Raw genomic sequence first — 25,932 nt, 5'->3', positions numbered from 1 at the left:
TTAAATACTGTTGTGAAATTTATTTGCCTATGAACACAGAATCCTTATGCTTCTCAGACTTTTCCATTTTACTCTAGGTAACTAAAATTGTTTCCACATATGCTGTTTTTCAAATGCAAAGAGGAAACAGAAACAACAAGTAATAGTTATTCTAAGGCACAAAGGGAGCTCGGCACCATTCCGCACAGCACAGCATTTTAAAGAGAATTTTAATTAGACAGTAGTGCTAAGTCACAGCTATCATGCGTAGGACATGCGCTGATGCTGGGCATGACAACATTTCATCTCTTCTGCAGAGAAACAAAAAAATCACTGTAGTTGTGCAATCTCATGACAAGCATATGCCTAGAATAATAGCACTCACTCTGCAACTGCTACTCAATTCTTATTAGGCAACTGTAACTTGTTATTTATGAGAATTAATGGAACCTAGACACAGTATTTAAATCTCTCAGGAAGTGTTAAAATGCTAAGAACGTTGCTGTGGTAGCAGACACATTATATTTAGTAAATGAACTCTGAAGTATTTTGTTGCTTTAGTTAAGCATTCCACTATATTTGTAATACTAAAAAGAAAGTTTGTTTTTTTAGAAAACCATCACCACCTAGAGTATAGACAACAACAGAAGAGCAAAAGGCTAACATTCTATTCAGGGTCCTTCAGGAAGTTAAAGAAGAAGTTTGAATTTTAATACAATCCATTAACATGTTATGAACACCTCTTTCAAATGTGAAAAAACAGAACATTAGTAACAATTTAAGTTAGCCTTGTCTTTCATTTGAGCTCAAGAAGTTATCTATGCCAAAAAAATCTTGTAAACTGCAAGATAAATATATACAAATGAAGAAAAATACAGCCCTAATTCACATTTACAAAGTATCTGCTTTTTTTCCTTAAACAGTAACAATACAACATGTTTCATTCAGAATTATTTTATTTGGATTACAGCAATTAGTATCACTGGTCAGTAGTCCAAATCCAGGCAGAGAGCACAGAATCATTTCACAAGGCAACAACACAGACTAGTATTTTAGCATACAAACCATTTCACAGCATTGTCAAGTAGAAATGTCTTCCAAACATGCATAAAAAGTCTATGCTTAATCTTTCAGAGCTCCAGGTAATACCAGATTCCTAAATATACAAAAAATACATTTAACTTATAATAATCTTAGTGAATCAGACTTATAAAATTACAATTGTATTCTTCACAACATAGAAAAAAATACAAAAATGACCGTATATAGTTTTCAACCAAATTTCACTGACAAATATACATCAAAACATACGATTTGATGTATATTCATGAAAATTTGCATCTGAAAGGTTTTAAAATGACACTGCAGATTGGTCCACACAAATGCCAACCTTTCTACTGATAAGTAAGAAAACTTTGATAGAAACATCACATTGTGAAAAATTACAATTTACCTGCACTGTAGTCTGCATCTTACTGTAATTTACAATATGAACATTTCTACAACTCCAGTTGTAAACTATACACTGGGAAGAACCATGGTCTTTTTGAGGGTAATGACTAACTCGGACAAAGCTGGCATGGTAGAACACGGTAGTATTGTCGACTGAACTAGAGCACACAACACAAAGACGACCAAAGGAGAAAAGATGTCTGTGGCAGCAGTTTAGTGATGCTGATAGAGAGAAAATATGCAAGCCAAATAAATAGCTTGTGGGGGTGGGGGGGGAACAACCTAGATTTGTGAAAAAGAGTACTGATCAAAGCTTCCATTATAAAGTTCACATACACCACATTGTAATTTCATTGATAGATGAGGGGACATTTGTTATCATTTTATGAAGAAGGAAAAAAAAAAAAAAAAAAAAACCAACACACACATGTGACCCAAGTCAATATTAGGGCATCATACCACAGTTCTTATTCAAGATCACCTTCCAATGATTTGTATGGAAGCTTAATTTTAAAAAGCACTGCAATCATAAATGCTAGAATTCTTTTATCTATTAATTGCGTGTTTCATATTTCAGATCATAGATTTTTTTAAAAAAATTGTTTGAGATTTCTTACTATCAAAACAATTTCTTTTCCTCTTTCTTTTAGAAGGAAAATAAATGCCACAGTCTTTAAAAAGGCTGTGGTTTATTTGCATTTGTGCAGTTCAGTTGAAGTAAATATTCCAAAATAAAGCTTTCTCAGTAAAGAGGTTGGCTGTACAAGCCTTCTCCCTATTGGTGGCTCTCTGCTTCTTAGGCCCAATGCTACAGATTTGTATTACATCTTTCCCATCATGGTATCTACAAGTTTGTTTTATATAGGAATACTATACAGCCATTTTTTTTCCCCTCCAACCTGCAATTACAAACTTGAGTCCAAATCTTATATTCAGGCACAGAAATCAAATCAAGAAAAATTTTGGGAGCAGAGTACCCACAACATCCAGTAACCTAAACACATCAAGAAATCAGATCTTTTAAATCAGAAACACTGACACTAATAACTGAGATCAAGTACAAGCAAAAGGAGATGTGTTGTTTAAAGGTGACATGCACATCTTTGAACAGTGAATTTTGTATAATGCAAGATTTCTCAGATCACCAGAACACAGCAATACACAGCCTAATAGAGAAATGAATTGTTGTGTCTCGATGCAAAACCACTTTTAGGCTGCACGTCGCTATAGCATTTCTTATTACAGCCAACAACTGTCTACAGAAGGCTGCTTAAAACAGACGCAAAGATCATTATTGCCTCTTATTCCCTCCCTACTTACAATAGTCCCATTTGTGTTGAGCAGGAAAGGTATTCAGCACACTACTGAGTGCTAGGAAAATTCAGTCAAACTTTTTGATGGAGCCAACAAAAGAAATTACACAAAAATGCAAAGCTTTTAAATAGAGCTCTGACAAATATAAAACAAAAGTAATTGTAAATCCAGTTCTCCCTAACTGCTGGAACAGAGACGCCATGCACTTAGTACGTACTGCCCTACAGGGAGAGAGCTGCAACGCGTCAGCGTGCTGGGACATAGATGTGGGCCAAAGCCAGGGGAGGTGCTGAAAAGCACAGCACAGGACTAGTATCACAGATGCCATGGTAGTAGCCACACCTCATTTGCATGCTGAATCATGGTGTTACAAGAGGGGAGCCAGAGAATCCCTAGTCTTGGTGTCAACTGATGGGGTAAATATAGGACTTTGACTATCAGTACCTGACAGAGCAAAGACCATACTCTATATTTTCTTTTGCCTTTGCTTGGATGTCTGCTCATTTCCCTGCTCCCTTTGTTGCTCCCATTCTCCCTCAGCACACAGTTTGTTCGTAACTTGGGCCACTGCTCACACAGCATTAGGACATTCTGGCCTGCCACGTGGTTTTCTCAGTCCTTTCATCTTCTGCGTTACCTTCCCTCGGGAAGATTTGGCCCAGGAACCCAGAGCAAGCACCTATATAAGTTTGCCTTTCTGTGCTCTTCTGCTCTTTCAATAGAGCAGATAAGGGAAGGCTTGTCCAACCTGCAAAAGCAGCATGTAGCACATGAGATACCTGCTTTCAAAGAAGGAACTTATGACTTTGGTTTTTTGCAACGTTTCAGAAGCAGAGTGTCTGGAACTGCCTGTTTGGATGTGTCAGAATGATACATACTAGTCACTTGAGAAGAGACAAGTTGAAGCACAAAGCCTGCAAATGATTCTACAGTAGATGACATAGTCCTCAACATAGAAAGATGAGTACCACTGAGCTAGTCGATAATTATTAGAGATGATAATATAAAGTCAAAAGTGGAGAACTATACCTGTTTCTGACTGACTTGCCTCCTTATATTGTTCATATTCATCACTGATGTCACGAGAAATACTATGATAAGTATTCTTTTATGTTTAAAAAATATCCAAGGCTGCAGTACTTAAGAGGAGTTTTAGTGTTTCAGATCAGCATTACAGCCTCTGGATGAACGTTAGCATTTGAGTAATCAGCTTAAACAAGATCTTCAGAAACCATACTCTGGTCCGACACCCTAGTATTTAAATTCCTGAAGAACCCCTTATTTTCCATAATTGCCTTCCTGTTCCCATTGCCTTTTAAATTCACAACCTACCTTTCTAAATTCAAACAGTCTGCCTGGGTCACATTCTCCACTGGAGTCTCTGACAAAAATCCTAAAGCATTCCAGAGCATATTGTTTGCTTCCACAGCAATACATACAGTTTCTGGCATGCATTCAAGCACTTAAAAAGAAAATAATAAAGATACCAGTAATACAATCCCAATTCAAACATTTAATGGGTACAACTTTATCACTCATACTGTAACCCTCAGGCATTCAGTAATAACTGAAAACCATTCAGCATATTATTTAAGGAAAAGTAAAAGGCTAACTGCCAAAGCCATTTAAAGTTTAGAAGTTTTCTGAAGCACTGCAAGCTGAAAATTATTTCAATGTTTTACTCCATGGAATTTTGGTGAAATCAGGTTTATTGGTTATTCTTGCTAAATTATTGGTCTTTTACCTCTGACTTAGTTTATCTTGGTATATTCTCTATAAACGTGCCGAGTGTTGAAAGTCTGCAGCATTTTGATGTTTGAAAAGTTCTGAAAGAGAGTTGGAATTATTCCGACTTCTTGTGTTCTTCAGTGTGGGAAAGTACCTTTCTCCTCTGATGTAGCATGTGAAAATACAGCTGAGGAAAGACTGAAGAGAAAACAAACGTAAGTAAATAAAGTATGCAGTCAGGTTTGTGTGTCAACTCAAGATGCAGTCACATACTCAAGGTCACCAATTTTCTTTGAAAATTGCCTTTTAGTCTTTTAAGGGAATAATATAGTCCTCAGACTGTGTACTATTTATTTTTTGCCAGAGCAATCAATTTTGAATTAAAGGCCAAATACCTTCTTTTATAATTAACTCTGCATGTTCCAGCAGGATGAAGTTTCCTGAACTGCACACACACACTAGAGAGAACATACTTTGCAAGGAAGAAAAAGAGCACCATAAGGAATGAAACACTTTCCAAAAGGACAGAATTTCCAGACTTGTTTCTCTCCTTACAGTTTTAGTGTCCATTTTTCAGGATCTAAGAAACTGTACCTGAACAGGTGCCTCTCTCACCTGCCTCTTTATCCTCCACGCAAAGCTTCTTTCCTCTTTTTCTAAGGCTGCATTACACAGTATGTTTGCAGAAGAACAAAATGGAAGATCGAAGACATACATACACAAACAGCAAAAGCTAAAAACTGCCATTAGATTCTAAACCTTCATCTTGTGAACCATACAAAAACTAAACAAGGTCAACAGCAGCCTAGATTACATCAGCTGTATATACCAAATGTTTGTTATAAATGGAGACCAACCAAAGACTGTTCAGTTTGTGTACTAAAATATTTACTACTTGCTTCAAGTTGACATTTCTTCTGGCTTTCTTTACCCCTCTATTTCGTTTCCTAATCGTTTCCCCCATCCTGAATTTCAACTGATTTTACTCCTCCAGTGTTAAGCAGTGAATGCAGTTGGTCAGAAACATAGTAGTATACAGAGCCACATGGTGTCTCCATTAGAAGTCTATGTAAATTCAGGTACTCATTCATAACTGGGATCTTTCATATGCAGAGAGTTTAATGACATCTTTTTTGGCAAGACACTAATACAGACAAGTATTAGAGATTTATGTAAAGTAAGTGATAAAATGCAGCTATCGGGAATGTTAATCTCAATTTTCGATAACAGTTTTCAAAGCTTGCTCTCTTTGCAATGTTAGCATTCCCAAAATTTTCAAGATCTTCAGTGGGTTCAGAAGGCAAACCCCCTGCACAGGGAGCCTTTGTCAAAGAACAACTGACTTGTGGTATAATCAGAAAAAGCACAATGAATGTTCATCTTCCTGCATCTCCAGAATACCACAGGCTATATCTTCATGCGAAAAGGTACATAACAGCATTTAAGCAAAAGTAATAGTATCATGCACATACTTTTGGTCCTCAGAGTTAAGATACCAATTCACAATAATGATTAAAAAAAAAAGAGAGAGCCTGCATTCAAATTACGCAACTGACAAATAGATCACGCAGAATGTTTTATCTGACAGACCACTTCTCTGTGGTAAGATATAAGATATTTTAGTGGAGAAGGAGGGATAAAATTGTTTTTTGGGTTCAATTTCCTTCCCTCCCACATGGCCTGTTAACTGTGACCTAGCTACCCCAAGAGAAGTAATACTCATGTTTATTTTGACCGAAACAAAAGATATTACTCTGCCTCCTTGGAGTTAGCAATATCAACATTTTTGGAGGAGGGGGCAAGGAGACAAGCATATGAAAAGTATTTTTGAGAACAGCTGAAGAAATTTATAAGAAATTTATAAATCCGGAGGTCAGAATTACAAAATAATTCACTGAAAAAGTGCTTATTATAGAACACCACAATGCTGAAATTTAAATCTTAGTATATGATTTATCATTCTGCACAAACAAGGTTCAGATAAAGACAGCTACAGAACAACTAACAACAGCAACATCATCACTGCATTACACACTTAGACTTCTGTTTGCGTAATTAAATTTGCTACAGGCTCCAAGTAGGACTTGGAGACTCCAGTATTCCTACTGCCTATTTCAAAACAGCAAAGCCAGATCTCATTCCATCTATAGAAACAGCAACCAGAGACTATCTCAACTCAAGGTATTTTAAACAGAGATGCTTCCTAGCAATCAGTGGAAGAGCATTGTTCTTACTCCTGAAAAGCAACCAAATTCTAATAAATTGTCTGGAACTTTGTTCTCCTAAAATTCTGTAAATTTAAAAATTAAGAAAGGCAAAAGAATTTTTAAGAAAAAAAATTAAGAAGTCAGCATGTGCCAAGAAGTACTACGGTTATTTTATATTCCAACTATAAGAGAATAAACAATATTACTATACTGCACGCGTTGGTAGAAAGCAGTCTCTGCTGTTTTAACTCTGAGCTTTTTTCTTTAGATGATTTTTCAAAATTAATTACAAAAAAGTACTTAGTTATGTATACTTTAATCCCACAGCTTTTCCTCATACTGCTTTTAGTATAAAAAAACCTAACAAACTCATACTTACTTGGAATGTAAGCGATCATAATCAGGATCAGGAACGTATAGTAGTCAAAAGAAAAATTGTATTTGTTAGGTAAACTAATGGAATACAAGCCAGACTGTCTGACGAAGGGTAATGCAGCATATATTGTGAGTAATTCGCCTGAGATTCCCATTGGATACAATACTATAAACAAAGTGTACCTAGAAAAAAATATTTAAGGAAAAGATTAAAAGTCATGACAAACTCCTACAAACTATTTGTTAAATGCTATTACAGGTATTCAGATTTTTAAATACTCAATATTTGTCTTATTTCCCTTAACCCTTATTTGATTAGAGCATGGTAGGGCGTGCACATTACTGCAAGGTAAAATGCTCACTTTGAATTATTTAGAGATTACCTTTGAGAAGCTGAAAGCTGTCTTTAAAATGACCCCCAGTTAGTTACTTTGACTTCCAAACTCTTTATTAGAGGTTACTATATTACTTAAAATTGGGCCAAGCACAGTCAATATAAATCAAGGCGCTTACAATTTTTTTTTTTTTTTTTTTAGGTACAACAGGTAAATTCAAACATGCTTTGCCTTTAAAAAAAAGTTTTTTCTCTCCTTACTGTTAGATGTAATTTTCTGACAAACACAATCACTTTGTAAATGGGACTGAATTTTGACCAAGTAAGGTTTCAGCTTACACTTGATAGACTTTAACCAGGAAAACTGCTGAAAAGAAGGATCACATTCACAGATAGGGCAATTACCACAAGGTAGCATCTGATTTTTTTTTTTTTTTACTGCAACTGTTTTGAAAGATAAATATTTCTGTCAAATCAGTACTTTAAGTGCTATGACTTCTATTATGCCTCATACCTGGCCCACTTGATGAGATAAGGGAGATGGTTTAGTAAGCTAAATGTATAGAAAGAATAACGGATGATCTCAGTGATTGTCCAGGCCACAACAAACAACAAGACGCTATCTTCAGTTTGTACCTGTAAGAAAGAGAAGTTCATAATAAATTCAGGTATTACTAATTACTCAGCAGACCAAAAATCCCCCAAAGAAATCAATTCCTATGGATAACTTTATTGCATCATTTCAGAAAACAGATTCCAAGAACAAGCTTAAAAGCAACATTAGTATCAACAGCAAAAAAACCCTCAAACCCTCTTATCATGCTCCATATTTTTCTACTTGGCTTAAGAATAGCTCTGGTGATCACGTAAGTTAAGATCCTTCATTCTGTATAACGCAATTAGTGCAAGAAATTCCTGAAATACTGAGAATGACTCACAACTCTTCCCATTCCTGTTCAGTACTTCTGCTTCAGTCCTGTGATTGCTTCCTAGTGCAGGAAGCAGAGAAAAAGCTAAAGCATTAGTCTAACATGAGATCTGGTTTAAACTGTATGCTCTGGTCCTAGGCAGTGCTATTTCTGACTACCAGGGACACTTTTTTCCTTCTTCACAGATGAGTACCTGGGTCCTAATTTTGGACAGCAACAAGGCAGCTAACACAAGGAACCAGGCTGGGAAGAGAGAAATGGAAGCTCAGACTTTCCCTGTCCCACCTCTGGTAAGCTTGACAGCTGTCTGCTTCACTGCTCCTTTTTCTGCTTATTGCATCCAGCATTGTTCCTCTAACATTACATTTAAGGCATCATTAAATTTCACCGCTTTACACCTCTTTGAGCTAGTATTTCACTCGCACACTACTGAACCAGTTTTACTTCCTTCATAGTTTGAAGTTTAGTCTTCACAAGCATATGATATTTTAAAATGAAATCTTAGATTTGGGAGCATAGTTGTGACCTAAGTTTGAAACATAATGGCAGTTATGAAAAAGTTTATGGGGGCCACATAACCACACTATAAACTTATGAGAGCATAAATAAATGATTTTTATGCAGCTCTCCATTTCCCCTCCCCTACAACAGAAGCATGTTGTGAATTCTCAGCACTATGAGTAGCTTGAGCCTAAATTCACTAGACTGTGGGAGCAAAATAGAGCTCAACCACAGAGGCCTGCATTTTGTTTTTTCCTTCAACTCTCGAAAAAAGTGAAAAGGAAGTCAGTAGGTGTGGGTGGTACACCCTATTAATTTTGGGCAAAGTACATGCAAAAAACCCCATATATATACACACAGACAAATATATATATATAGACAGTCTTTTCAGAGAAAGGGACTGATCATGTATTTGCTTGTAAAAAAGCTCATGAAGATCATCCATAAAAAGCTTTCTGTTACAGAGACTACAAAACCCAGAAAGAATTATATAAAAGTATATATGTAAAGTTGGTGTTCTACTACATGAAATGCTGCTTACAGCATTTCAAGTCACTTCCATGGCATTTTGCAGCAAATATAGCTTGCTCTTTTCCACATGAAACTCTGGTAATTTGCCTACATATTGATCTCCCTTACAGCATCATAAAAGAATGAAACCCAAAGCTTCTTTAGACAGAAGAGACTACATCTAACTATATTTTTCTACAATATCTAGAACAGGATCCTAATCCTGTTTTGGGTTTGTTTGATAAGCAAGGCTCAGTTCTCAACCCGGAAGAGTTAGCAGCACTTCACAGATGATGCTATTCCCCAAAAGCAACATGCTTCCCAAGCACTCAAGAGCTGCACCTTCTGGTCAAATCATGACTAGCAGCTTAGTGAGTTCATCTAAGCGTCTGTGTATTCTGCAAATAAAAAGACGGACTTCAACCTACACTTTGATACCCCACTTCTTTCCCTACCTATGGAAGTCAGTAAAAACACTCAAACAGAAATTTATTGCTTGAGAAACCACCTGAAGATACGACTAGGGACAAGAGATTCCAAGAAACTGAGATGCTAACAGTAAGTGATAAATTGAGAAGAAAACTTAGCAGTTGCAATCCAGTTCTATCACAGGACTTCTCTAACACCGCTTTCTGAAGTCTAGTCATCCCAATCTACTTTAAGAATAGAATCGTATTTGAAAGTTATTAAAACAGTTCACACCATTCTTAAAAAAAACCCTTTTAAGGTCACTTAACTAGAAGTATGGACCATGCCTTTATAAGTCCTTATGTAACGAAGGAAGACTACTGGAAACTGGTGGTGGTTTTGGTACAAAATGACCTAAGGAGTTTTCAAACCCTCCCCTTCAGTGTAATTAGTCATACAATACTCCTGTATATTTTATCGTCATATTTTAACTACATCCCATAGTTCATCATTTAAAAAAATGTATTTCCTAAAACTAACAGATCTGTCAGAATTCCATTACAATTAGAATTTCTCTTTGAGGATTGAGAATTTTTTTTGAATATTTCAAATAAAGATGCCCGAGATGCACATTATTGAACCCCAGGGGACTGATTTACAAAAGAGTCACTCAAGAGACTTACTCACTTAGAAACAAGCACTGCTAGCGCTGCATACATATCATTCCTCTTCCAAGTTGAGATGAGGGATAGTGCAACCAGTCAACAGCAGGCATTTCATAAACCAAAGCCAAATGTTGCCCTAAGAACTCAATTTCTCTTCCACCTTTTCATGCCAGCCTTTGAAGGGGTTAAAGTCAGAGTACATTTTACAATTTATGACTTATTTGTCCAACTACCTTAATTAGGGTGAATCATACCATAGGCATAAATTTTGGGCATGCGTTTCAAACTGATTTTATCACTAAGGAGGGTCTTGAATATATTTTAGCTTATCTTCAGGATTATGAAGATTGCCTGCTATTCATTAAAAGAAATGAAAATCCACAGCCTTTTAAGACACAAAGATGAGATTTAGAATTGGGAGTTGACACAATGAAGCCTCTTTCATTGTTCTCCTTATGCATGAAAAGTTATCCAAGAGATAAAGCAGGGTTTGAAAGGCATGAAAGACATAAATCCAGAAACTCTACAAATTTCCTCATGTTAAGAGTAATATTTGACTAATTATTTGCAGAAAATTTCAGCTAAATACATCATAAAGGAAACCAACATGGAAGAATAAGACAGTGACACGATGGAACCCTGATGATGAAACAGCACCTCTCCCTCTGCTCTGTTGTACATCAATAAAAAATAAAAAAGGAAGGTTCAGGATAGGCATAAAGGGCCTGATAGACACTTGTGCTGTACAGTATTACTCAAATTTTACATAGATGTAAAGCAGTAATGAATCAGGCTTGCCAACTGCACTCACCCTTTTAGAGTTCTGAACTTTTAATGTGGACTCCTTTTACTTCAATTCAACCTTAAAAAATATTCTAAATTAAAATGCTCTTCTCTCTTTAAGTATGCTTTACTACTGATGAAAGATGTCGAGTTCACAGCTGCAGATGCTGGAGTCTTAATTACCCACTCAATATGCTGTACGTGTCTTTTCCACACCACCCCTTTATGTAGCTTCACTGTGTTCTAGAAAGGTACCTCTAAATATGTACCTTAATTTGAGCTTTGTAACTGCACCAAATTTGATAAGTTGAAAAGGTGCCAGCAGTGACTTAATACTTATCTATCAGAACTGGGTCACACACTGAACTTCATGAAGGGTCCCAAGATGTCACTAGATTACCTCATTTTCATATACTGATTCAAGAAGATAACTTTGAACTGAAGGACTCCCGTCACTCTTCTATGGCTATTTTCATCCAGCCCTTCACTCTAGTCTGCTCATTCTCTTCCTTCCTTCATATGAGGAATAGTAAAATCCACCAAAAAGAGTATTTCCTGGGCTACAAGTATTGTATTACATGCCAGGCCCTCCTCCACTAAGCTAACAGCTGCTCATGGGATGATATTTATCATGTGATGGAGGTAAGGGAAAATCTCTTTGCTACACCGAGAAGTGCACAGTGCTTACCACAACTCCACCATGCTTTAACATTCATTACAAATACTTTATTATAAATACTGAATTTATGAAAATGTCAACGTTAAGCTCAACAAAAAGCACAAACATGTTAGTGGCAGGAAGCATGCTTCAAATCACATCAAGTATCCAGAAATGTATTCTGGCACAGAGGACAGATGCAATATAGATGTTTTTTCTTCTATAATATATACGAAAGCACTCTGGAAAAGCAAGATATTAAATGATCCTCACTCAAAAAGTTAGAGGAAAACTGAATTTTATTTTACAAGAACCTGATCATGCAACTGCATAGCTTACAAGTTCCATAAAGCTGCGTGAGAATTTAATCCTGGACTTCACCATGGAGCTCACTTGTGGGACAGCCCTTTAGAAAAAGTAGAACACTCGTGACACTTTAAATACATCTTCCCAAGTAAGACTGCATTCTGTTTTGGGTGGGTTTTGTTTTGGGGTGGGCTAGGGGGAGGGTGTCATGAGACAACCTCTTCGTTCAATCTATTACCTCTATCTTTCTAAGTCCAGAGGTGAAAACTCATCACATCCCAATCCTCACTCTTATGCCCACCTTCTGAGACATTAAAAAAGGTAATATAGCAGTGCCTCTCAAGACTTTTTTTTTTAACCCAAAGACAATGTAAATTTGTGAGGAGGGAGGAAAAAACACCAAAAAACCAAAACACGTGCTATTGTTGAGAAAATCCTTATTAATAACTGAACGTTAGGCTAAACTTCCTTTTATTTTCTCCCATTTTGAAGGGTTTTTTTTTTTTGCAAGAACGTAGGCATAAGTTAAAAAACAACAGCAAACAATGAAAAACCCTTATCCATTCCTTTTGATATCTTACAGAACACATATGGAATTATTCTATCCAGACGATCCAGACCTTAACATTTTTGATTACTGCAAGACCAGGAAGCAATTCATAAATATAGATTATTCCTGTTCTTCATGAACAGCATGAAGAAGCACCATGTACTCCAATATTATACAACTAAAAATAATAGATAACAAGCAAAACTACAGGCTTATTTCTTAAAAATGTTTTATATCTAAGATCTAATGTCTTGGGATCACATTTTCTTGTTGAAAATCTAGCATTTATCTCCACTGAGTTTGAATTAATAGGGATTGGAGTGCATTTGTTTCCATCAAAAGTGAAATAAATCAGAAAGAGAGAGAAGTATGTACAAGATTGTTTTATTTTTTAAGAAAAGTAACAGTTTCCAGTAGTAGGAAACTGAGGCTCCACAAGAACAAGCACCAACATATCAGGAAGGACAGTTAATTATTAGGAACTACACTGACATATGTTACTTATCAGCATGGATAGAAGCTCTGGTCAGCAGGTGTTGGGGTAAAGAAGAGACAGGAGCTTCCCTGACGATTTGGCAAAAAGGGCCAAGCTCCTTATGACATTCTCCTTGTCAAGTCACAAGACGTCTTACATGTATGACACTAGATGTCTCTCACTTCTTTCAGGCAGCCATGTTTTCTGAGAGAGAAGCTGCTGACAATGGCATCAAGGATAATTTTTTTCGTTAAGGAGGTAATAAGATCAGTTGGCCAAAGTAACAGCAGAACTGTACCATACTTGGGCTACTGCAAAATATTCAGATCATATGAAAAAGTTAACATAATCTGTATCAACTGACACATGTAAACAGATTTACATTTAAAAGTAGCTGTCAGTTGGGAATCATTTTCAAACTGGATTGTTTCTAAAAGATTCTGCTGGGATTTGCATGAGATAGAGCAGTATTTGCTGTGGTAAACAATGAGAAAAGACGCCCAGATCCAAAACCACACCTACACTGGAACATATGAAAATTCAATGAAGGACATGCAGAGGGGAAGATCATCCTGGAAAGCAGTGACTGGGAACATCTAGGCAGTGCTGTGGACAAACAATTGAGTGAGAGCTTCCACATGCGATGGTATAAAAAGCAAGTTGTGTATGAAAGAGAAGAGTAGTGAGGAGACTTTACTATTAAGTATGGCACTAGCAAGATCAATACTAGAATGCTGTCCCTGCTTTTGGGGTCCACATTATACACTGGAACCTCTTCAATTTTCAGTAAGGACTGCAAAAGCCATTCAGGAACTAGATGTCCTACAGCAAGAGACTCAGACCTCAATCTATTTGGTTGTCAAGAGATGACATCAGATATATTTATTTTTATTCTCTCTGATTTACAGAAATTCCCATAAACAATTTTACATGTTGGGATAAAACAACAGGAAAATAACATAGCAATCAACACTTGCTTTTTAGTATGGGTCATTAATTTTTCAATCTGTTTTGTAGCTTAACTTACCTCTTTTACACTGTGTGTTATTGCCCAGGTCAGGAAAACCCTTGACATCACTTGGAAAGCAGTCAAGACAACAGAAGATGGAACAATGCCTGGAAAATACTTTGCAATTAGTGAATATCGCCTAGCGTCTAGGGGAGTAAAAAAAAGTCAAGCACAACTAAACAAAACTCCAATTACTTCAAGTTTTTGGAACAAAAGAATTTGATTTTTTTTCAATTTGAGAGCACAAATTCTGTCTCATGGTGTGTTTACACAGCCCAGCACAACAGAATCGCCTGACCAAAACTTTGTATATCAAAATGAGAATAAAAGTAATTGCTTTTGTTGCAATCACAGCACATTCCTCAATACATGAAACAGCTGAACAAGATGAAGTAGTTTTAGTCAAATAGCTTTTGGGATATAGTCTTCCAAATAAAACTTGTCTGATTAAAATAGCTATGAGTGTGTGCATTATTGTGATTTAAAAGTTAAAAAAAAAAAAAAGATGTCCTGCAGCGTGTTTCCCAAAAAACATCAAACAAAATTTAACCTATTTGAAGAACCACTGAGCTATCCAATATTCTGCTAAATATGAGTTACAGTTCCTTCCTGGGACTACAGTTTGTTTGTTGGTTTTTTAAACAAGGAATAGTTCATGCATTGATAGGTACAGAAACAATCTTTTAAGATTTTCGCAAGGCAGCAGATTTCTCTGTTATTTCTGAGCAAGCTCTAAGGTGCTAATCAAACCAATATAAAATGGGTCTACGTACCCAGGTCTGATAGAGCAGGATAGTTTTAGACTGCAAGATTACACCCAATTTCTACACTTCATGGCACAAAGTTCTATCTTCTTCAAATAGCATGATGAAGACAAGCGTAAGAGCAGTTACAGCTTCTAAAATACAGTCAACAGTGCTTCTAAAACTAATGCAAGTCACAGCAAGCAGCATAAAAGCCTAAGAAATAAGTAAAGACCAAATTGGAAACCAGAAAGGAAAGGAAGACTAAGAAAAGCCAAAAGCAAATTTCACTAGAATTATTTTCAGTCAGAAAGCTATTATGTTTTTTTTTCTTTTTCAGAACAAAAAGGGGAAAACCCTACAAACATAGCTCTCCAATTTTGTCATGCATTGTTCATAATGTAATCTCTGATGCAAAAATCTCAGGGCAGAATATGCTATTCAGACAACAAAAAAGGGGATGCTATAAAATCCCACAATCTGCACTCATTAAGGATACACACCTACAATACGATGGACCTTTTATGCTTTGCTGTTCAGAGGAAAACTCCAGCTGGGGAGGGAAGGGTATTTTCCACAAATAGATTTGCATATGCAAGTGTAAGAACTACTGAATATCCCCAGTAGTCTCTACAACTCAGCTTTTCACAAAAGCTAAGCGCTAAATAACCCAGAATGTAAGATATGATTCCCTGCTTAGCAAAATAACATATTCAGTGGTTATGCAAAAAAATCTATATATATACACCAAAAAGACCATGTAGGAACCAAGATTATCTCAGAAGTGAGATAAACAAGGTTTTTCATTTTGGCCTAGATGATGCCAATCTATGTCAAAAACATGAGATCCAATTCACTGACTCACTAGCTACAATTTTATATAAACTCTACTTGCTTCTATTTATTTACTAATTACACTGAAAAGGTACCTGACAGACGATTTTATGAACGTCTGTCACCAGTTATCCAATACAGTATGTGCTAGAGTAGGACTTGGCAGACAGAAGGCTTTGGTCCAGAACCAAGCAGCAAGTAAGCCTTGCCCAGACCTCTCTCACCTCCATCAGGAGATCCTCCAGCTCCTACAGTTCTCCCTCTCTCCCAGGGAGTTCCCAGCTCAGAACAGACCAGCTTACCTGTGCTGGCTCAGCAGAGGTGGAGCCATCATATTCCTCCTAACTAAGCAGGTCAAAGCAAAGTTAACTAGTATTACTGGTAAGCATTCCTATGGTAGGAAGGCTTGAACTTAACCAAAGCCTTCTTGCTTTTCTCCATTCCCTGTGCTACCATTGTTTCTTCATTTCAAGGGCTCCTCATTCCACACTAAGTTCAGGGAGGCAGAAGCTGTCCGGTGCCACACACTTGGATTCTGCCTGCTACACAAGCCAAGGAACTGCACGCTCATTTTCCATTTACCCGTCTTCCAGTCTGTCTTCTTGGTCTCTAGGCTACATTACCTCCTCTCCCTCCATGCAGAACTTCCTTTCTCCATCTCTTTAAATCTCTGCCAAATACCAAAGATCTTTCTCAACCTTGCTTGATACAGAGATGTTCCCATATCAATGTTCATGTTTGGAACAACTTATCTCACAGATATTAATGTTTTAGATTTTACTTAAAAGATGTGGAGAAAAAAAAAGTTATGCTGGTAGGCACTACCATCTGTCATGGCAAAGATCTTCTGTCTACAGAAAATTAGTTATAGCAATTAGCTTACCAGAGGCAAAGGAATCTGCAAATTTCCTGTTTCTCCTTGCAGAGAAGTTTTCAACCAGATTCAGTAGGACTTTTTCTCCCTAATACTTAGACCATTCCTTGGAAATCAGGAACTGATTAGCTGTAACATCCAGGAATTATACGACAGCAGACGGAAGCAGCGTACCTAGCTGTGTATAGAGCCTCATTTTATTTAGCCAAAAAATGCTTCCATTGACAAAAAAAAGTCCTTGGGACAGTTATCATAAAATTAGTGGGTTTTGTAGTAACTTTGCTAGCAAAAATAAAGAGAGTTACACTGGTGTAAAATGTTGCAACACTCCATTAATGGCTCTCTTTATTGACAGTAAATAATGTGACTGAGGATAACATGGGCTAAATGGATCCACACCTCAAATCAGCTCATCCAGGATATTAACTTGGCACAAAGACACACTGCTACAGGCATCTTGTTCCCTGCTCCGCAGCAGCCTAGGAGATGGAAACACAGGACTAGCTGTGCTGCAGTTCACTGCTTGGTGAGGACATATACTCTAACAGGTAAGAAAAAGATAATCCAAGAAAATGTTTATATTCTTTCGTAGAGCTAGTACTAGTAAATGTAGGCATTTTTACATAGAGTTTAGCTTAGGAAATGAGCAGAGTGTTATAGCTCTCATGCTGTTGTATTACAGATCTAGGATGGTAAAATAGCGTTTGTTTGCAAGTTTCAGCTCCGTGTTCTGAGATTATTTAACTTGTCCTTCTTGCCACTTGGCAAATGGGACTTCAAAAATTTGTCAAAAATTAATGAGAGACTATGAAATATTTTTAAAGTGAGTATGAATTATTTCGAAAAAATGGCAATTGAGATTTAGTAAAGCAAAACAGGATTAAAGAGGTCTCCTTGGCAGCACAATCAACTATATCATGCATTCCTATTCATGAATGTCATATTAGTCTTAATAACGAATACCTCTGCTTTTCTGAAGTGACTACAATGGCTAAATGTTCAGATGCTGAATTGCAACATGTGTGTTAGAATATCCAGGATTAAGACAATCCGTGCATGCACAAATACATTCTGCTTACTTAAACTAAGAAGGGTGTGTACAAATAATCTCACTGTATACTAATTATAGTGATTTGAAACAAACTGACCAGAAGATATCATTTGGAAATAACTAACATGTTTATAGTAAAAGCATTGTTTTTGAGATAAAAGAGATGAAATGACCCTCAGGAGAGCATCAAACATTTCTGCAGATTTTTTTTTTTTTTTTTTTTTTTTTTTTTTTTAGAACCTCAGAAAACTCAAGTTACTTAAACTCAGTAGCATGTGCTTTCCCTTCAACTAAACTATATTTATTTCTGTATGGAGGGATGCTCTAAGAACCATTTACATCAATTTAAAGAATGTCCAGCCATCCATTTCTTAAGATGATCTGTGCACAGCTTACAAACTACTCTTTATAAAATAACATTTTCAGAGTAACTGAAGTATTCGGGAAGACAAGAACTATTGCACCAAATACAGATTTAGACTGCCCTCTGCTGACAAATTTATGAATATGATGTTAAGTTTTCAGTAACCATATTTGGTTATTCAGAAAACCTTTTACACAATAAATTAATGTGGGCTTAGTGGTACCATAGTGATACATTTTACGGTTCGTAGAATGCTTGCATGATATGCAAAAAATAGCAGCTTTTGTAGCCATGGCTTTAGGGACCTTAATGCCATCTTACTGACTCTTCAAATAGCAGCTAGCAAACATCCAGATAGGAGATCAAACACATTATTTAAAACCACAGGACCAACTATCTATTGGAATTTTAATTATTTCCAGCTAGAGATATTTTTTGAGGAAAGACAGCCTGGTACAGAAAATTATAGGATAGATAACAGAGAGAATCATAAGCTACTATGAAACATTTATAAACCGCTCTAAGATTTGTAGCATTGAAATATAGATAAAAATAGATAAAAATAGAGTGTTAGGTAACTGAAAACCTACTATACTGTTTTCCTTTTTGTGATTTAACTTGTCAAATTATTTAGTAAAAGAATAGAATATTTAAAGCAAAAAATGAAGGAGTTATGCAAGAATTAAAACCAGCAATTCACAGACTATAACATTTATTTCATGACGATATATCGCTATAAGAATAATAACACTGAAAATTTGCTTACCAAATGCACAGTGCAGAATCTAGAACAAGAAGAAAAATTCAAATCACTAACATTTCAAATGCAGCAATTCAAAAATACATTTAGTTCTATCACAAGTGCTTAAGGTTCAATATTTATATTTCAAAAATTAAGCTTAATATTTAGCTCTGATGCTCCAGCTAAATAGGAGACAGTAAGCTTCTTGACTGCTAAAAAGAAGTATCTCAAACAGATAATGAATTTACTTCTTAAGTTTACCTTCAAACCACTCTATAATGCTAATGAAAAAAACAGGTACCTAGAAAGTACTGTTCAATAAACGCTACCTCTCTTCTCCTAAACAAAACACTCATGCAAATATTAGTAATATCGGGGAGGAAGACTTCACCTACCTCAAGCAAAGCTCCAGTTTGGAAGAATTTCAGGGGCTTTTCTATTGAATAGTAAAGACTATGGTAGCTACCTTTAGCCAGGTATGCTCGAACTAGACCAACTGCAATTACAAGCCATCTGAAAGGAGACAGAAAAAAAGTCTAAGATAAGAAGATATTAAGTAGAGCATACATGCAAGCAATCTCTCATCCTTATTAGCTATTTTGTTATGCAGTAAGGCAACAGGCATATAACGGCCTGAACATTAACTTCCTGCTTACCCTCTGCAACACTGAAAACATTAAATATGTTTGGATTCTCTGCAAATCTATCAAAATTAAATATTATGCATTTTTTTAAAATACCTTATAGCACCATCATGACAGCAATATCTTTAATATCTAAATTTATTTTTCTATTGAGCTGTATTTAATTATGGAAGGTATTCATGACATTTAAAATAAGACTGGCGTCACATTTTGTTTAGTATAAGCAGCAAACTATTTACTGCTAGTCAAAGATTCTTAATGTAATATATTAATCATAACATAAACAAGGTTAAGAAAGCATCCATTTTAGTGTTTCAGTTCAAAATAAACTCTTAGTCTTTATGATACACCATCCGGCTTAACTTCTAGGATATATTTTATGAGAAAAAGTTATTAATAAGTAACTACAAGAAAACTGAGCCTACTAACTAAAATCTTGAGAGTAACGGTGGCCATTCCCATCCCAGCTTTTCTTTTTAAAGAACAAATGAACTAGGCCTATGTAACAAAGGCCTATATAATTATTTGTCATGTTTAATCTAAAAAAAAAAAAAAAAAGGCAGCTAAGAATTGATGACAGCACAAACACACAGAAAGGTATTTTGCAACAAACAAAGCTAGGTCAATCACAGGAAAGTAATTATGGAGATGTACTGTGCTTGTGGGACAGTTTACAGACAAAGGAAGACAACAAATTCAGTGAGAGTAAGCTGAATGAAACTAATGACCCTGCACACCTCAGCCCATAAGCAGACACTCTCTTTTCATCTAGCTGTTGGGGTGGAAGAGCAAGAGGATCCTTCATGTGGCTCCCCCTTCCCTAGCAGGGTCTCCTGCTCTCTCTGAATCCTTCTACAGAGAGCTTCCTAATCAGAGTTACCTGAGTTACCCCAGATAAACATAACCTGTTAACCTTGCCGATTTTCCCCTTCAGTAGCTTAGGGAGCACAGCTAAAAATTTCTCCTCCAGCTCTGGCAGAGGCAGGAACATCTATCATAGCTTTTCAGAGTTAGCGTTTGCCCCCAGTTTCAGAAATTCCTGTTTCAGGAAACCATGAAGTCCAAGACAAGCCACAAAACTAAGGTGGCTATACCCTGATCAAATACCTTTTCAGCTGAAATCAGCATATATAGTTAACTTCAGTTTCTGACTGCTTGTGGCAAACATTAGGACAAGGAATTGGTCGATGAAAACTGGGATTCCTTTTCAGTGACTCTCAAACTTTTTACTGACAGGATCTTCCTGTGCTGCCTTCCCCTCAGCTACTCTTAATGCCACCCTACTTTACCTCTGTCTCCCTCTAAATCTCAAAGCGCTGTTACTTGGTGACTGTCAGCATGAGCTCTGTATCTCCACTAACCATGGCACATCTCACTGGATGCATATGTAGAGTCCTCTAAGTACACAACAGCTTTTTACCCTTTGAAAAAAACTGCAGCTGTGGTTCTATAAGGGAATTTCTTCATCTTCCCTGTTAATTTACAGCATATTAGATGCTTATAAGTACCATATTACTTTAGGTATTATGCACTATATGGAAGTATTTCCATATAGTAAATATAATACTTAGTTGCTTGAAATTTGCTGTAGAATGCAGATTTTTTCAATAATAAGTAATTCTGATGTCCAAGTTTGTTGTTATAACATCTGTTGGTACAACTGAAAAAAACTATTTCATTTCTGCCTGGACTTCCCAAAAGACAGACAGCAAAGCCTTTGAGAGACAAGCACTGGGAGTGAGGAAGCCAGGGAGAAAGCCCTCCCTTTTTTCAGTAGTGACAAGTCATATTTCTGTTAAAGCTCTCTTATAAAACCAAGAGACAGACAACTTTTGCCAATTACTGATTACAAAGAAAGAATCAAATGAATCTGGTATTCAGACTTCAATGTAGACTAAACCAGTAGGTATAATAGTTAACAACGGCTATCCTTTGCAACACTGACTAATTTTCTTCTCCAGTAGCTGACAGCAAGTTGACATTGTCCTGCTCATATCTGTCAGTTTCTGTTTTTTCTCATCTTCCATGTTTGCTGAGAAACTTAGATAAATTGAGCAGCTTCTCAGGCTGCAGAAGATAAGAGTTCTTTGTTGTGCCTGCAGCAGAGTTTTCACCTTAACTGAAACTCAGCTGGTAAAGTAAATGGTTCTCAAGGCTGTCCAAGCCTCTTGCTTGTCTTATTCCTGAAGTCAGCTATCCAGCAGGGAGGATGGCAGACTGTACTACTTGTTCTCAAAGACCACACCTTTCTTTTAATAATACAACTACTGTCCTTGAAAGGGCATTTAATACTGGTTGAAGTATTAATCTGCATAAAATTAAAAGCTGTGGCTACTCAGTTTTGAAGCCTTTAGTACCTCTGCTCTGCTTCTGTGATTCTTAGAGTGTGAAAAACCATCTGACTAGAGAAAATGGACAGGGATAGGTGAAAGATAACTTAAAAAAAAAAAAAAACTTGGTTAGAAGATTAAAAGGGCAGGAAGAGGCACCACTGTCATATGGAGGCTAAGTCTGAAGTTAACTTTTCCAGCTTCTTCTGCACTATACACTAAAAAGATCTACTTGATATATTATATGGAGCTATACTTCATTAAGTAACCACTGCCATTAATGCAAACTCTTAGCTAGAATGTTACATTCTCTGACTGATATAAAACTAAGGAAAACTGAATACTGCATAAATGCAAGTTTTTGTTTATTTTTTTTTTAATTTCAGTTACTCAAACTTGACAGTTCTTCATGCACAGGTCCCTTTGTCCCCAAGCTTTCTTTTTTCTTTTTTTTTTTTTAATTTGTAAGAGAAACAAGTTTACATAAACCAACCAGAACCTCAGTAAAGAGAAAAAATAGCAAAGGTACAGCATGAACGAGTCAGAAGAAGAGGAAGGTGCACTTTGAGGCTCAGCAACCAGTTACTGAAGATACGGACACTGAAGTTCATAACCCAAACACTATTTGTTCAGCACAAATTACATGAACCCTCAGCAAACTCAAAAGCTATTACATTAAAAAGATGCATCTTGTTGAGTGAAATCATTTTGAAATGCATTGTTTATACTGCCATCAGCTACTTCTACCCAAATAGTAATTATGGCACTTGACAAAATAGGAAACATGGTTGTATTTTAAATCAGCTTATCACCATCTCAAACATTTATACTCAGCTCCAAATAATAGCAAGTGTGTCACGTCCCATTCCCCCTCACCACCATCATTCAGTGATTTCAGTCAAGCACGTTTTTTTGGAGAATCGTTTCTATACTGCACCATGCCTCAGGAATGAGCTTCACATGCTGGCATACTAAACTATTTGACACCATAACCGGAAAATACCAATTTGACTGAACGCAAGAGAAGAAAGTTTTGCAAAATAAAACTGATAATTAAGCCCAGATTTTCAACTGTCACTGGACCCATTTTAAACACAGCTATGTCAACTAAGTTTTAAAAAAATATTTATTATTGACTACAGCTGTTGTCTGCTCAAGTTTAAAAAAGCTGTTTCATAAATTACAGTAGCCCCCCTCCAAAAAACACAGAAAGTTCCCCCCCCCCCCAAAAAAAAATTTAAAAAAAGCCATTTTTTGCTTTTATGGCATCGGCACATCCTCTGGGCACCTTAGGCTTTGGTGTTCTCATTTCACAGTTCTCTTTACAAGGCAGTACTACCAATTGTCTTTTCAGACAGATTTACATGAGGACAATGAATAATTATTGCCACCAGCTGCATATCATTATCACATGAACAACTGAGCTTCTGTCAACCAACTCCTGAAAAATGACTTTATTATGAAATATTTTTAAAAGCAAGCAATAACCAGTTGAGTACTTTTTTTCTTTTCTTTTTTTTTTTTTTTTAACTCAACATTGCATATTGCAGCATTTCAGCAGCGGCCAGGGGAATGCAGAAGTCCTCATCGATTTGAAGCCCAGTCGTCAGTCAGAGCCCTTAGGGACCTGCCCCAGAAGAACATCAGTGAGTGACAACGCCGAGATACGAACCTTGATCACAGAGCTCCTAGGCTAGCTCCCCAAATCGCAGCATCACAAATATTCCCAGAAAGGCAGCTTCTGTTAAAGTGCCACAGGCCACATCCTGCTTAAGACTGGAATTTTCTAGAAAGTTTGGTGTAAATTAGGAAAACAGATAACATCTTCATTTATGTGACAACAGGAAGTTAAAAAAAAGGATTTGAGCTATTTGTTGTCAGAGTTTCTGACACTTCAATGTTTTTAGGTCTTTTGAAGAAATAGATACCTTGTAACATCAGGTACTTGCCTGATTTTAAAAAAACAAAAAAACCCGACATTTGAAAAAAAACCTTTCCATTTCTCCTGCAACTTCTATCACTGGTTTTTGAGATCTTTTATAAATAAATGTAAGTGAATTAAGTATCAGCAGCATAATAAGCAGGCAAGCGCTTTCACTTGGAAGAACTCAGAGAGGTTAACTTGGTAACATTATAACATCAGCTGGGCCATTATAACAAACTGAAAAGAGCTCCTGACTGACAGCATTGTGTTTTATTGTTCATGTAATTAAGTGTTTCTCAAACAAAGGATTAAATTGCATCAAACTGGTGGGTAACTGCCATTCCGCTCTATAAGCAGAATACCCTGCAAATATCATAGAGTCATAAATCCTCTTAACAGCTCCATTTCACAATAATACACTTACTGCGCAACGGGTGTAGCAAGCACCTTGAAAGAACTGAGCTCTCCCCTGTAAGTTACCTTTGTTCCACATAAGTGTAACCACATTACAAGCTAAAATAACACCAGCTCTATCACTAGTGAAAGTAAGAATCATCTTGTCCAGCTGCCTCACTGAAATAAATGTTACCTATATTACTTCTATGCCAATCTCCCCCCAGAGAAGCGAGCCTAGTCTGTTTGCCTGACTCCCCACCCACCAGGATTTATCTAGAAGAAAACAGGCTCATTCAGGATCCATTTTAAGGCTCTTTTCTCCTCAGCTTTGCTTTCCTTAACTACTACTATGGATAAATTCAGTGTGTTTAGGTTCATTTCTCTACCAAAAAGCACTGAAGCCCACAAAACAAAGTTGAGAGCAACAATCTACATGGTTGCCTAGATGATAAAGTAACTACAGAGTTAAGTTAAAGTGGGGCACATAAAGCACACCACCAACTCTGCACTAGCTCTTCTAGGTGGACATGCTCATCCAAGCCAAGAACAGGCATTTGTGCTGTCGAGGCTGATTCCTTTTGGGAAGGAGGATCTGGCCGAGGACACGCAGCAGAGATGCTGCGCAGGCACACGCCAGGGAGCTGGGGCAGAGGGAGCTCCACGGAGGAGCCCTGTCAAAGCACCGATTTTCAGCGCCGGGTTTCTTACTATAACACATGAAGGAGAGAACCCAAAAAGGAAACGAAACAACTTCACGTATATTTACAAGGAACTCCTCTCCAGAACGAGGAGTGGTGAGGGACATCTATTTTTTTTTCCCTACACCACACTGAAAGTTTGAGACATGACCACCGATAACAAGAGGCTCCACTGGAAAGGTGATGGATCTCTATCGCATGTTCAGGCAAACACGGCTCAAGGCGCATTGGCCTGGAAGAGGGACGGGGCAGAGGCGAGAAGGGGAAGCGCAGCGGGATCACCCGGCCCCGCTCCCTGGCGGCGCCGGGGCAGCTGGGGGCGACCGGCAGCCTGACCGGCAAGAAGTACGTGTGTGCGTGTGCGTGCACATACACCTCTGCCTGCACGCGTGCACACACATATATATGTGCATATATAAATATGTGCGTGTATATGCACACACACCCGCACGCATGCGGAGCCCCTCACCGCTCGGGAACCCCCGCGGCGCCTCTGCGCCTCCCGGGACCCTCCCCGCCGCCGGGGCAGGGGCCGCCCGCGCCCCCCGCCGCCCCACGAGCCGGCGCCGGGAGAGCCCCGCGGGGGCCCCGGGCGGCCGCGCGTGCCGGCGGCGAGGCGAGACCGCGCCGGCGGGCCGCGCCCGGCACCCCGCGGGCCGCCTCCTTACCCCGCCGTCATCACCACGTTGTAAATAACGAGATAGGCCGTAGCCAGCGCGCCCTGGCCCTTCCTCCGCCGCGGCTGCTGGCTCCCGTAGCCGTTATCCGCGCGGCTGCCGCCGCCGCTGCCAGACGCCGCCATGTTGCCGCGCTCCTGCGGCCGCCGCCTGCTCTCGGCGCACGCCGGGGCCGCGGGGCGGGGCCGCGCGCCTCCCCCGCCGCCGCCATCTTGGAGCAGGGCAGCGGTGCCCGGTGGGGGAGTCGCGTAGCGGGGCTGCTCCCTCCGGCCCCTGGCTCTGGGCTGCCGCCCCGCTGGCTCGGAAAGCGGGGCTTCACTGCGGGAGGGCCCGATCCGCCGCTCCCATCGCACCGCCGGCCCCGCGGCTGCGGCGTCACTGCGGTGCCCGGGCCAGGGCAGCCGCCCCCAGGGGTTAATGCGCCGCCGCTGCTCCTCGCTTGGCGATTACAACGCGCCCCTCTGCGAGGCAG

General features: G+C 38.2%; 1 protein-coding gene and 1 long non-coding RNA gene across 3 annotated transcripts in view; one reads left to right on the top strand and one right to left on the bottom strand.

Moving 5' to 3' along the window:
* LOC112994224 (uncharacterized) overlaps positions 1–25,932 on the top strand; it is a 36,057-nt gene that overhangs the window by 8,307 nt on the left and 1,818 nt on the right. Inside the window, exons 2-4 of one of the 2 annotated variants that reach the window (XR_010389937.1) lie at positions 8,504–8,608; positions 16,990–17,182; positions 23,316–25,932. This is a non-coding gene — a long non-coding RNA (uncharacterized LOC112994224). Of the gene's footprint in view, positions 1–8,503; positions 8,609–16,989; positions 17,183–22,151 lie in introns of both variants that reach the window. The other variant, XR_010389938.1, reaches the window with a different exon arrangement.
* Positions 918–25,642, bottom strand: HACD2 (3-hydroxyacyl-CoA dehydratase 2). Its single transcript, XM_026118422.2, has 7 exons — positions 25,452–25,642; positions 19,187–19,304; positions 18,816–18,834; positions 14,202–14,290; positions 7,904–8,025; positions 7,060–7,238; positions 918–4,671 (listed from the first exon to the last, which is right to left on the bottom strand). The coding sequence occupies exons 1-7, from the start codon at positions 25,583–25,585 to the stop codon at positions 4,589–4,591; spliced, it is 744 nt and encodes a 247-aa protein (XP_025974207.1). The 5' UTR covers positions 25,586–25,642; the 3' UTR covers positions 918–4,588.

This window comes from Dromaius novaehollandiae, chromosome 7, assembly GCF_036370855.1.
Source record: "Dromaius novaehollandiae isolate bDroNov1 chromosome 7, bDroNov1.hap1, whole genome shotgun sequence".
NCBI classification, from domain to species: Eukaryota; Metazoa; Chordata; class Aves; order Casuariiformes; family Dromaiidae; genus Dromaius; species Dromaius novaehollandiae.
This window is presented reverse-complemented; position numbering and strand designations above follow the sequence as displayed.